Source organism: Sylvia atricapilla, chromosome 3 (genome assembly GCF_009819655.1).
Source record: "Sylvia atricapilla isolate bSylAtr1 chromosome 3, bSylAtr1.pri, whole genome shotgun sequence".
Taxonomy (NCBI): Eukaryota; Metazoa; Chordata; class Aves; order Passeriformes; family Sylviidae; genus Sylvia; species Sylvia atricapilla.
Window position 1 is genome coordinate 50,962,322 of NC_089142.1, and position 11,513 is coordinate 50,973,834.

The following is an 11,513-nucleotide window of genomic DNA, read 5'->3' on the forward strand; positions in this document are numbered from 1 at the left end:
TGTACACATGAATGTATGGAATTAAAGGAATAGTGGCAGTATCTATACCTCCCCACTGGTACTTAGTGCAGTACAGTCCAAAAAGTGAGTTCCATGATTATCTGGGCAGGGATTACATGCATGCTTTCCTTTCTGTGTATATCTGTATTTTTTCCCAGACTCTGAATTTGGCAAAGTATAAACCCACACTTAGCAAGTGGGATGTGTTTTTAAGTTTCCTGGTATAGACTTGTCTATTGTGACCATCTCATGTGATATCTTGCATAATTCAGGATACAGAACTTCTCTGAATTACTTCCTTCCTTCATCATGTCCAATAGGTGTGGTTGTTAGCATAGTTTACAATTTGCAGGATTGAAAAGTCTTGTAAGGCAGTTTGAAAGCTGGCCAAATGCTTAAGTCTCCTCACAGGCAATATGCACTTTATTTTTAATATAAATTCCTGTAGGTTTAACTTTCAGTGACTGGAGTTTTGTGTACCAGACTGAAGAGACCACTGTTTCTCTGGGATTGTCTCCAAACATCCAGTATGACCAAAATTTTCCCCAAGCTTGTCTTGATACTAGTCCTTACTTAAAGCTAGTTATGAGCTATAATAACCCTGCAATGTTTCAAATTGCTCTAAAATTTTGTGTTCCAGGAAGTTTATCTATTTAGACTTATGAAAACTCAGAAATGAGTCACAAACCAGTATGTAAAGCAGGGATATGGTTGCACTCTTGAATGAATCAAGTTAGGTGTGTAATTCTAGCTAGGTCACCCAGCATGAGGTTTCATTCCAAATGCCTGATCTGTGTCAGGCATTTGTTCATCCATGACAGGCCCATAAATTGATAACCTTATTAAATTATTTATCAAGACTGTGGAATTAATGTATTTCTCCAGATACACTAACACTGCTCTTTAAAACTTCTGAGGAAACAGCTTATTCTAGGTGAGAGATTCTGATTTAGAGGACACAAACCCAGAGGAGTGTGGCTCCAGCTGCATCTGGGAGATCATATCTGGCTCTAAAATGCTGTGACTGTGTCCTGTCAGTCCCTAGCTCAGTGGAACAGAGGAGGACCTCAGGAATATCTAAATGCAGGTAGTTAATGAGCTGAGTTTTAACTTGGCATCTGTTTTACAAATTCAGTAGTTGTTTTCTTAACTTCTTGAATTCTTGAAATTCAGTCAGATAAACCTGATTTTACTTTTTGCCTAAATCTCAGCTGGTATTGAGAGTGATTTCAGTATATTGTAGAAAATGGAATGCTTTGGCATGGACAAACTGAATGAAGGAAGGTACACTGAGTCATTCCAAAAATGTCTTAAATTCAGCCCTGCAGATTGCACAGTTGTTTGTTTTGTTGAAAGGATTTACCTTGGGATTGATTAGCTTGAGATTTGTTATACTGAATCCCAAATAACCATGCTAATTTATGTATTTGACAGCCTCCATAGTGTATTTTCGTGATACAAAAAGAGAATATGATATTTATGACATAGGACAAGTTAAACTTGTACCTTTAACACTGTAAAATTTATATTGATGATGATAAAAATCATTCCTTCCTTTGCTATAATAGAGAGTCCATGGACCCTCTTAAATAAAGAGAGTCCTTCTGCTCCACTAATATTCTCCCTAGTCTGCCCTGAACACCAAATCTTCATGTCTCTCAGAATCAGCTGCAACAAGTCAAATGCAAGTCATACAATCTCCTCAAACCTATGTTCTATTTTCCATGCCTCCTAATAAGAATTATTTTAATTTGGTATGTTCATAGTATTCACATATCTTCTAAATTTCTCTGAGTCATGATTACCCCTGATATAGTCAGGTTGCTTATTTATACAACTTTGTTTCTTTCTTCCTTACATATGCCTATGCCGAAATTGTAAGTCTGAAAAGCTAATTTCTTGTACTGATTTTTTACAGTAACTAGACAGTTATTGTAAGTGACACCCACTATCTGGCACTTCTGTTACAGTTGAAAGGCTTTAAAATAGTTTTTCTAGTCTTAAATGTAAAAGAAAGCAAAGACAAATATTAAAATAACAAAGGCCTAATGGTACAAAATTAAAGTAACTGCATCTTCAATAAATTGAACTGGGAGCCAGGAAGGTGACTGGCTTTAATGCAGGCTAATTCTTTGAGAAGAATGTCTGACTTGAGTCATCTAACTGTAAGTGACACAGTAATATTAAACAAAAGATAACAACCTCCCAAACGCCTTTGAGAAGCAGAGAACATCCTGGAGATATTTCACAGCATTTGCTTTCTTTAAATCATTGTCAGCTAGCTGTCCTCCCAGCTTAAACCAATCCAAATAGATATCTAATAGTTCATAACGAGGTATTAGTGGGTATTTACTTTCCAGGACTCTCCTAATCTCATGTCATACCAATTTGTAGCATGAGAGAGTCTACAAGAATGAAATGCATGATCCAGAGAACACTTCATTTTCACCAGTTAGCACCCAACACCAGAATTAGACCTAACCATGACTTGTGTCTAATGTTAGCCTGTCCTGGCATTATTTTGTTTGAGGTTTACAGTGGCAGAAAACCTGAACATGTTCCTAAGTTTTGCCTAAGATATGTCATGCTCTTAGAAAGGATATGTGTAAACATATTTTTCCTGCTCCTGCCTGCATTACCTTGCACCTCACCTATCAACTAGTCCAAAGCTCCAGCAAAGCCCTTCTCATGACATTTATGGAGCACAAAACTGGATTCATAGAGATGCTTCGTCCCTGGGGTCATTCTGTGACCACTTGCTTGTGCAGCTGCATAATTTGGTGTCTTGTGAGGCATTTATCTCTTGTTGAACCTGGGATTTCTAATGAGCTGTCCGTTGACAGAGTAAATAAAGGTATTTTCTGTGACTCACCAACAGCACTGAGACGGTTTATTTTTATTAGAGGGATTCACAAATCTCAGACAGCTAGAGGACATATGAGATAATTTTAGTTAAGAACATTCTACTGCCCTGTTTGACATTAGGTTTTTCTGCAGCACCAAAAACAAAATCATACTCAGCTCTGAAGTAACATCATCCCATCTGACACAATAGCTACTAAACTCTGTTCATTTCTTTATTACACTGAGATCAAAGCTGCACAGAGGCTTCCAGCAGGGTTTCCAACAAGCTTAAAATTTGCTGAGTATACCCTTACATGCTGTCCATAGAGGAAACTTCTTTCAGCTGCATATTATTTTAAGTTTCCTTAATTCAAAAGTAGCCCCCTATATGTTTCATAGTACTAAGAATTTAAAGAAATGCCTAAGTGAGCTAGGACAGCCAAATCTTGTTGTCTTTCAATGGAATTCAATTCCTAAAAGGCCCCTGAATGCCTACATCTGCTTTTGTGCCAGGGGAGTTAGGCCCTGGTATCACTGCTGCCCTTTTGTTGCACATGTGGGTACAAGACGCTCTGTTGTTCCTGGACTTGTATTGCCAGAAATATTTGAATAATGCAATCATCACTACATTATCTGACGGTCTTATAACATAGTATCCCCTTAACATGGTATTCCTGGCTATTGTACAACAAAGATGGTGAAAAGACAGATTGAACTGAATTGGTGTAGCAAGAGAGCTCTGCTTGCATTATATCCAATGGGACAGAGCAGAAGGACAGATAAAAACTTAATTCAAATATTTACTGCACAAATTTCCCTACTTTTCTACAGCCTTTAGTGACTGGCTGGTGTGATTAGATGGTCACCAGTTCCTGACACAGATTATGAGGAATCCACATAGGACAAAACCTCATGGTCAGACTTTTCTACCACAGCAGCCTGGTGACCATCCTGTGGTGCTCCCTTCCTCTCCATACTGCTCCCCCCCCCCTTTTTTTTTTCTTTTTTCTTTTCTTTTCTTTTCTTTTCGTTTCTTTTCTTTTCTTTTCTTTTCTTTTCTTTTCTTTTCTTTTCTTTTCTTTTCTTTTCTTTTCTTTTCTTTTCTTTTCTTTTCTTTTCTTTTCTTTTCTTTTCTTTTCTTTTCTTTTCTTTTCTCTGAAGAAGTAAGTTTTTCCTTCAAGGATAGAATGAAGGCTGAATGGAGCTGACCACCTCATTCTCTGAACATCTGAGGGCATGTGAAGCAGGACTAAAACGGGGGAAACAGTAGCCAAAAGCAGGTTGTCTGTCCAGTATTTGAAGGCTGAAGGTTAGAGCAGTCTCACCAAATGGCCTTTGGAAGCAAGGATTACTCATTACACAAGTATATCTTGCTGCAGAATTTTCATCTTTTAAGCAGACCTTGTACAGGGAATGCAAATGTGCCTATTTACCCTGCTCAGGTAGTGTAAAGGAGAAGGAATCCCTGTCTGTTCAGAATCTCCAGAGATACTATTTGTCATAGGACTGCACAGTCTGTTAAAACCATCCAAGTGCTGACATCATAAATTCCAAGCTAGTCTCTTGTGCAGCAACCTAAGATGCACACCAGGTCAGTGTATTTCACACCGTGGTCTCTGTTTCAGCCATAGCAAAGCATTTATGTCAATCAAGATGACTTGTACTAGTTTTTGATGTTAGCATAACTCTTGCAAAAGCTTCCACAATCAAACATAGGGCATAAAAGGCTATGGAAAACATTTTGAACTGTGGCTTGTCACCTCACAAAGGAGTCAATAACATAACATTTACTGCTGATCTACCCTGGTCCCAAATCATCACTAACGCAGACAGGTGGTATCTCACCATCCTAAAACACAATTTGAGGACACTGGCAACCTATCCACTTAACAAGGAATGTGAAAATTTTAACAGACCCTGTTTTATATTTGAAGCATGTGCAAAGTGCTAAATAATGTATTTTTCTTAAGAAATTTTCTTATGTGCTTCCTTCCCCTTAAAGGCAGGTTATCACACTAAGTACTTGTCATTTAAATACATTGAGAAATCCTGGCAGAACTGAGCTGTCCCATCAGTGTAGCTATGACTACTTAAATTATGAAGGATCCTGAAGAAGCTGCCTCCCAAAGTCCAGGCTGCAGCATTGTCTGGAAGAAGGTACAAGGCAGAAATGTCCTTGAGGAGTCCAGCTACCAGGAGTGGCACTGAATCATTTTCAGGGATTTTATATCACAAAGTCAGTGAGACTAATTGTATATAAGCCCCGGTGAGCAATAATAGCACGAGCCCTCCCAGGCTCTGTGCACACATCTGCACCAGCATAATAAACAGTAGCTCCATGGCTATTGCAAAGAAAATCTGTATGAGCAGATAACTTTTTCTTGTCAGTACTGGGAGAAGAGACACTGCTAGTGCATGAGGATATTGCTGAAATAATTTAGAATTTAATATCACAGAATCATAGAATGATTTGGGTTGGAAGGGATCATCCAGTTCCAAGCCCTCTGCCATGGTCAGGGACCGTTCCACTAGTCCAGGCTGCTCAATGCAACCTGACATGCTTAAATTTAAATCCCACCAGAAACAGCATTTGCCTTACACCCGAAGAATGTGCCATGCTACAAGAGCCTGAAAGAAATGCAAATGATAGTCAAAAACAAATTTTAAAATATTAGAAAAGTATTCCTAATTATTTATATTTTGTATGGCTGGACTAGGTGGAAAATTGCTGAGGTTTTGTTCCTAAATCATGTAAATTCTCTTTCACTCAGTCCCTGAGATTAGTTGCAAGAGCTGAAGTGCTCAATTCTGGAGTCCATCCATACCATAGGTCAGGACACCATGGGATGTCCCACAGAGACAGGCTGCTTTATGAAAAGCACTCACAATGAGACAAGATGACTGACCACCTAATGCCTTCAACAAATTTTAAAGAACAGCTAGAAGGAAGACATTCTCTCTCTTGCAGAAAAAAAGAAAAAGAAAAAAGAAAAAGAAAAAGAAAAAGAAAAAGAAAAAGAAAAAGAAAAAGAAAAAGAAAAAGAAAAAGAAAAAAGAAAAAGAAATTTATACTCTTTTCCTTTTTCTTCATTCTTAATCTCCAAATGATGACAGTTAGGGAGCCAAGATGCTGTTTCGAGCCAGGAACAGCAAATACCAAGTTCATACAGCATCTATACAGATGCCATTGTGGGAAAAGGGATCTGCACTTGGCCTTGAAAAAAACGGCCTTGAAAATCTTCATGGGAAAACTTTTTGTGTTCTGCAGCAGCGTTACAATCCTGTGTTTTCACTCGGCAGCCCTTCCCGCTGGGTGCCCGCTCCTCGTTTTTCCCTCGCGTTCTTTTCGCAGCGAGGCGGGCGGACGAGGGTGGCCCCGGGGCGGCCCGGGCCAGGAGCGGTGCGGCAGGCGGAGGCAGCCCCTCTCCCTGCCCCCTCCACGTCCTGCCGAGCGCCCGGCCGGGCAGCCCGCGGCCCGTCCCCGGCGGCGGGAGCGCCCTCGCCCGGCGGTGCGGGCGGCTCTGCGGCGGCCGTCGGGGGCGGACCGCGGCCCGTCCCCGCCTCCGGCCCCCCGCCGGGCGCCGGCTTTAAATGCGGGGCGGCGCGGCGGCACCGGCGCTCCTGCCATCCTCAGCATCGTGCTCGGAACACGCGGCCGGCCGCCATGGTCGAGGCTTTCTGCGCCACCTGGAAGCTAGTAGACAGCCACAACTTCGATGAGTACATGAAGGCACTAGGTAGGTACGGCCGGGCGGCGGCATATTTTAGGAAACCTTGGACTTTTTCACCGTTTGGGACAAAAAACCCCCCAAAACCCCCAAAAACCTGTAAAGGCTCCCCGCAGTTGCCAGAGGGGTAGGTGAGACACTGGCAGTGGTGGTGATGGAGGGGGTGGTTTTGGCGGCTGTGCTTCTGTCCATAGGGCTAATTCGATAGGAATTGTTCACCTGCGGGGACGGGTGTGTTTGTGTGGGAGAGGCTCGGGAAAATGCCCGCGGACTAAGGGAAGCGTGTGAAAGACGAGCACGTGTTGCCTGCGCATAAGTTTGCAACAAACAAGTGAAAAAGAAATCATTCTGCTGGAGTGATAAGGAATAGAAACTGAGCAGCGGAAGAGATCGCGGCCGTGCGTGTGACCGCGGAGGGAGCGCGGTGCTGCCGGTGCCCGGCGGCGAGGGAGGGAGCGGAGCTACGGCAGGGAGGACGGTAGCGATGGATACTCTCGGTATAAGAGCACGAGAGAAGCAGAAAGCAGCGTTTCACAGGGATATCTTACAGCTGCAGACCGGGGTGAATGATGTCTCTACTTCGATATGTGTGTGTGTGTGGGGGGGGGGGGGGGGTGCGGGGAAAAATCCCGAAGTTTGATGTATTTCTCTTTTCCTTTGAATGGTCTAGGAGTGGGGTTTGCAACACGACAGGTGGGGAATGTGACTAAACCCACTGTGATTATCAGCAGCGAGGGGGACAAAGTAGTGATCAGAACTCAAAGCACTTTCAAAAACACAGAAATCAGCTTTAAACTCGGAGAGGAATTTGATGAAACTACCCCCGATGATAGAAACTGCAAAGTAAGTGAGATCAGGGCTGCAGACGCCTCTCTTTTTTGTTCCCTCCCCCCTCCCTCCCCCCAGGCTCTTCCATTCTGAGGGTCAAAAAAAAAACCAAAAAACCCACACAAACCACCAAAAAAAAAAAAAAAAAAAAAAAAAGTTACTTCTGCTGCTACTAGTTACAGCACCGCAAAGGACTGGGGGAAAAAAAACACCTGTAAGACTGAGTCTAGCTTGCCCTGCCTGCTCACACCATGCCTTTTCTGAATGTATCACGTTGCAGCTCTCTGTCTGTCTTCAGTGTCAATTGTGTTCATTGCCTGCTTTTCTTACAAGCCAAATATCATTTGGCATTACTTTTCCCAGTCAAAATAGTCAGATGCCTCTTTTCCTGCACCTTTGGTGGCTTAACATCAAATATTATTCCAAGGCACATCTGGAGCAGGTTCTTGGGAGACTGGAACTCAAAGGAAGCAACTTTTTCATCCTTTGACACAAACAAGAATTGTGTGGATTTCGTGCTTAAAAACGAGGATGATTCATAGCCTTGGCTTTAAAATGGCTGGGACTACTTTATCATTCTAGATCCACATCCATCTATTGAAGAGAATTCAATAGAACAGTGCATGCTGAATGTGTGAGCAGAATCCTAAGTACCCTAAATAAAAGCATGCCTTTGTGTTTCTTGGTATCTCGCAGTCAGTTGTGACCCTGGATGGAGAGAAGCTAGTGCACGTACAGAAATGGGATGGCAAAGAGACAAACTTTGTGAGAGAAATTAAGGATGGCAAAATGGTAATGGTAAGTATAGAGCACACTGAACATTTACACGCACTGCAAACACTTCCAACTTACCCTTACCTCAAGCTTTGTGAGCAGTGGGACAGAGACACAAACCCTTAAACTAATTTGTGGGGAAAGCTAGCAGGGATTTTGAAAATATATATTTTGGTTTGGTTTGTGTCTTGTTTTACTGGCAATTAAAAATTACTAGTGGCTTTAGGCAGGCCAGCCTGTGGATTTCCAGAGTATAGATGTTCCCTTTCTAGACTTTTGTGTAAACACCCAAGAAAAAAAGTCCTTGTGAGCTTGTAAATGATACAAGGTTCTTGATAATATAGGAAATTATCTGTTGCCAGTGGCAATTTAGACTTCTTTAGAAACTTTTATGTTTTATGTATGCACAGATAAATAGTAAATACACAGAACAAGTAGTTTCCTGTGAAAATAAAATTACAATATTGCAGGAGCTAATAGCATTTTCATATTTAATAATAAAGGGTTTAGTCCTCCTGTCTTGTCAAAAACTATGATAAAGAGCAATTGTGTGGAGAAAAGTCTGAGTTTAAATTCACCTGTTTTTCCTGACTTTTTAGAAACAAGACTATGTGGTGAATAAATGTTGTAAGTTACTATAGCTAATGTCCAGGACAGCACTTTTCATGGCACAGGAGATGTAGCTTTCAAAAATAAAATGTCTTCAACTATACTAATCTGTCAGATTTAATTCTTGGAGAAGACCTGTCATTTTGTTTCCTAATTACCTCAGCGAGTATCTGTGTGGATGAAGATTTGCAAATAATAAAACTTTAAAGCATACTGAAACACAACTTGGCAAGTGTTTCAAGGGACAAGTCATACTTTGCTCTTTGAAGCAGCTCAGCACAAATCACACAGATAGAGAAAATCTTGTCCTCTGCAATTTGAATACAATGAGATGCCCTGTTCTACCTCAGGAAATACCTCCAGAATGCACACTATGGTTGGTGTTCTGCTCAACTGCAGTGACTAGAGTATTTGGTAGTTCTAGTTACACAGGGTACAGAATGCATTTTTTTAAGACAAGGTTCTCCTGGAGTTTATATTTATGCATAACAGTATAGAGGCCTTGGAATACCAGATTGCACATCTTAGTGGGATAAGGTTTGAGAAAATAAGTGATAACTCTGTATTAAAACAATGCTATATTTTAAAAAATTAAACTGTAAGTTAAATTTTTAATAGCCGTCTTGTAAATGTGCATTGTGTTTCTTGGGTGTGAAAGCAGCAAGGAGAAAATATCAGATCTTATGGGAACTATAAGAAAGCTAAGGCTTGGCTTCTTGTTCATTTAAAATGTCAGTAATCTAGATCTATTTGTTTTTCCATAAATTGCATAATATAAACCAATCTTGATTTAGCATGGACTTCATAATGTGTTAAACCATTACAGAAAATGGTCCAGCGTCTAACATGTCTGTCTTTTCCTTGGACTTGCAGACTCTCACTTTTGGTGATGTGGTTGCTGTTCGCCACTATGAGAAGGCATAGAGTATACCTGAGTTCTGTCCTGATGTTACTTCAGCTGGATGGATTAACGTCCTGTCCATGATTGAACGTAGCTAAAATGCACATTTCTGGCATGAAAGGTTAATAAAAATTTTTTTGTGTGTGTGGGGGAGGGTGTTTTTTATAAAAAAAAGTTATGCCATCAAATAGGCATGCTTGTGCTGTATAGTGAAACAGGTTAAACTTAGCATTAAATTTCTGAAACACTTGCCTTTTTTTTTTTTTTTTTTTACAGTAAATGGAAAATATTTGAATTGTTTTGCAATGCAGCTAAAACAAATTAAAACATTTTTTGAACCTGTGCTCCTTTGGTATTTAATCGGCTAATATTCCAGTGTCTCGGAGGGAGGTGTTCAAAGTTCCTTTTTCTGAGTTAAAGGCCAGAAAAGCATGTGGGTGGTACACAATGATGCAGCAGCCTTTCTATGCTGTGTAGAGTACTTGGGGAAATGAAAAATTGACTTTGGTGGCTTTTTGCTTGAGAAATCTAAACTTAACTGTATTTGTAGTAGACAGAGAAGTGAGATTTTCACATAAATTTCATCTCTTTCTTCATTGGGAACTTGTTACTAAGCGCAGGTTAAGGTCAGTAGATTGACAAATGATCCAGAGTTTCTAGAGTTTTGGTTTTAATAGTTAGAGTTTTCAATTTGTTTTGATAGGTTTGGGTTGTTTTTTTTTTTTTTTTTGGTTTTTTTTTTTTTTTTTTTTTTTTTTGGTTGCTAATATGCAAATATTGACGTCTTTCACAGGGTGGGAGGAAAGGATCAACATGATAACTCCCTTACATCAGTCTCCACAGGAATGGGAGGAAAACAGTACACCATAAACCTCCTGCACTTCCCTTTCAGAGCTGTTGTTTCATAGCTAATATGTACCAGAGATAATTTGCACTGTGAGCAATTTAAAACAAAATACTTCTAAAATGAGAAATTAAAACTTTATGCCTGAACAATATATCCCTAAAAGGCCAGAGTGGGAAAAACTGCCTTATGCTTATGAAAACTGAAACTTTTGAGATTTTTGGCAGAATGGAGGAGATAGTTTGGAGAATCCATGCGTTCTACACACTTGACTCAAAAAACTACAGTAGCTACTGCTTTGTTTACCTACAGCCTTGGAAACAAGGGCAAAGCTGAGCTGTGGATTTAGCTGGTCGTTGCTCTGTGAGTGGTACGGGTGGCTGCAGCCAGAGGTGCAGGAGAGGCATCTTGCTCAGCTTCCCAGGCCTCATCCTTCAGATCTGCCATGGGATAGGGGAAGAGGCTTCTTGCTTCCCTGGAAAGATAATATGAGTAACTCATCTGATAAAAGTTTACACATAACTGGCACCTCTCACATGCAAATGTAAAACTCAATGTTGTTAGCTTTATTTTTTTCACAAAAACTAATCTGAAGTGAATATTCAAGTCTGTTTTTTCTTGTGAGGAGGACCATACATAGAAGACAGAGCCCTTAACTATAAACCTTTATAAATATGGGTTTTTTTGGTGAGCATTGATAGTTTTTAAAATGTAAAACCTATCTCTTTAATCAGAAATGAAAAGTGGAATGTGATCCAGTGGTGTGGGGAGCTCCACTCTCTATGCTTTGGGCTGTTTCATGGGTATACTGCAAGTTATGTTTAAGCAACATCTGCCCTTTGGTTTTATCAATGCATTTAATCCTCAGCTTCAGTACCTAATACAGCCTTCATCTGCCTCCCCTCTACTGCTGCAGGCTTGCCTGTGGGTGCATTTGACACATGACTGTCCTTACCAGCCACCTTTTCTCAGAAAGCTGGGGCAG

General features: G+C 40.6%; 1 protein-coding gene across 1 annotated transcript; it reads left to right on the forward strand.

Moving 5' to 3' along the window:
• Positions 1–6,450: 6,450 nt before the first annotated feature.
• Positions 6,451–10,027, forward strand: FABP7 (fatty acid binding protein 7). The gene is made up of 4 exons (XM_066315316.1): positions 6,451–6,581; positions 7,243–7,415; positions 8,097–8,198; positions 9,657–10,027. Exons 1-4 carry the CDS (start codon positions 6,509–6,511, stop codon positions 9,705–9,707), a joined length of 399 nt encoding a protein of 132 aa, XP_066171413.1. The 5' UTR covers positions 6,451–6,508; the 3' UTR covers positions 9,708–10,027.
• Positions 10,028–11,513: the final 1,486 nt, after the last annotated feature.

Excerpts from the sequence above, each read along its gene's own strand:
- FABP7 (XM_066315316.1), top strand. The coding sequence starts at position 6,509 with ATGGTCGAGGCTTTCTGCGCCACCTGGAAGCTAGTAGACAGCCACAAC. Across the intron at positions 6,582-7,242 it reads TGAGTACATGAAGGCACTAG|GAGTGGGGTTTGCAACACGA; the intron begins GTAGGTACGGCC and ends TGAATGGTCTAG. Across the intron at positions 8,199-9,656 it reads AGGATGGCAAAATGGTAATG|ACTCTCACTTTTGGTGATGT; the intron begins GTAAGTATAGAG and ends TTGGACTTGCAG.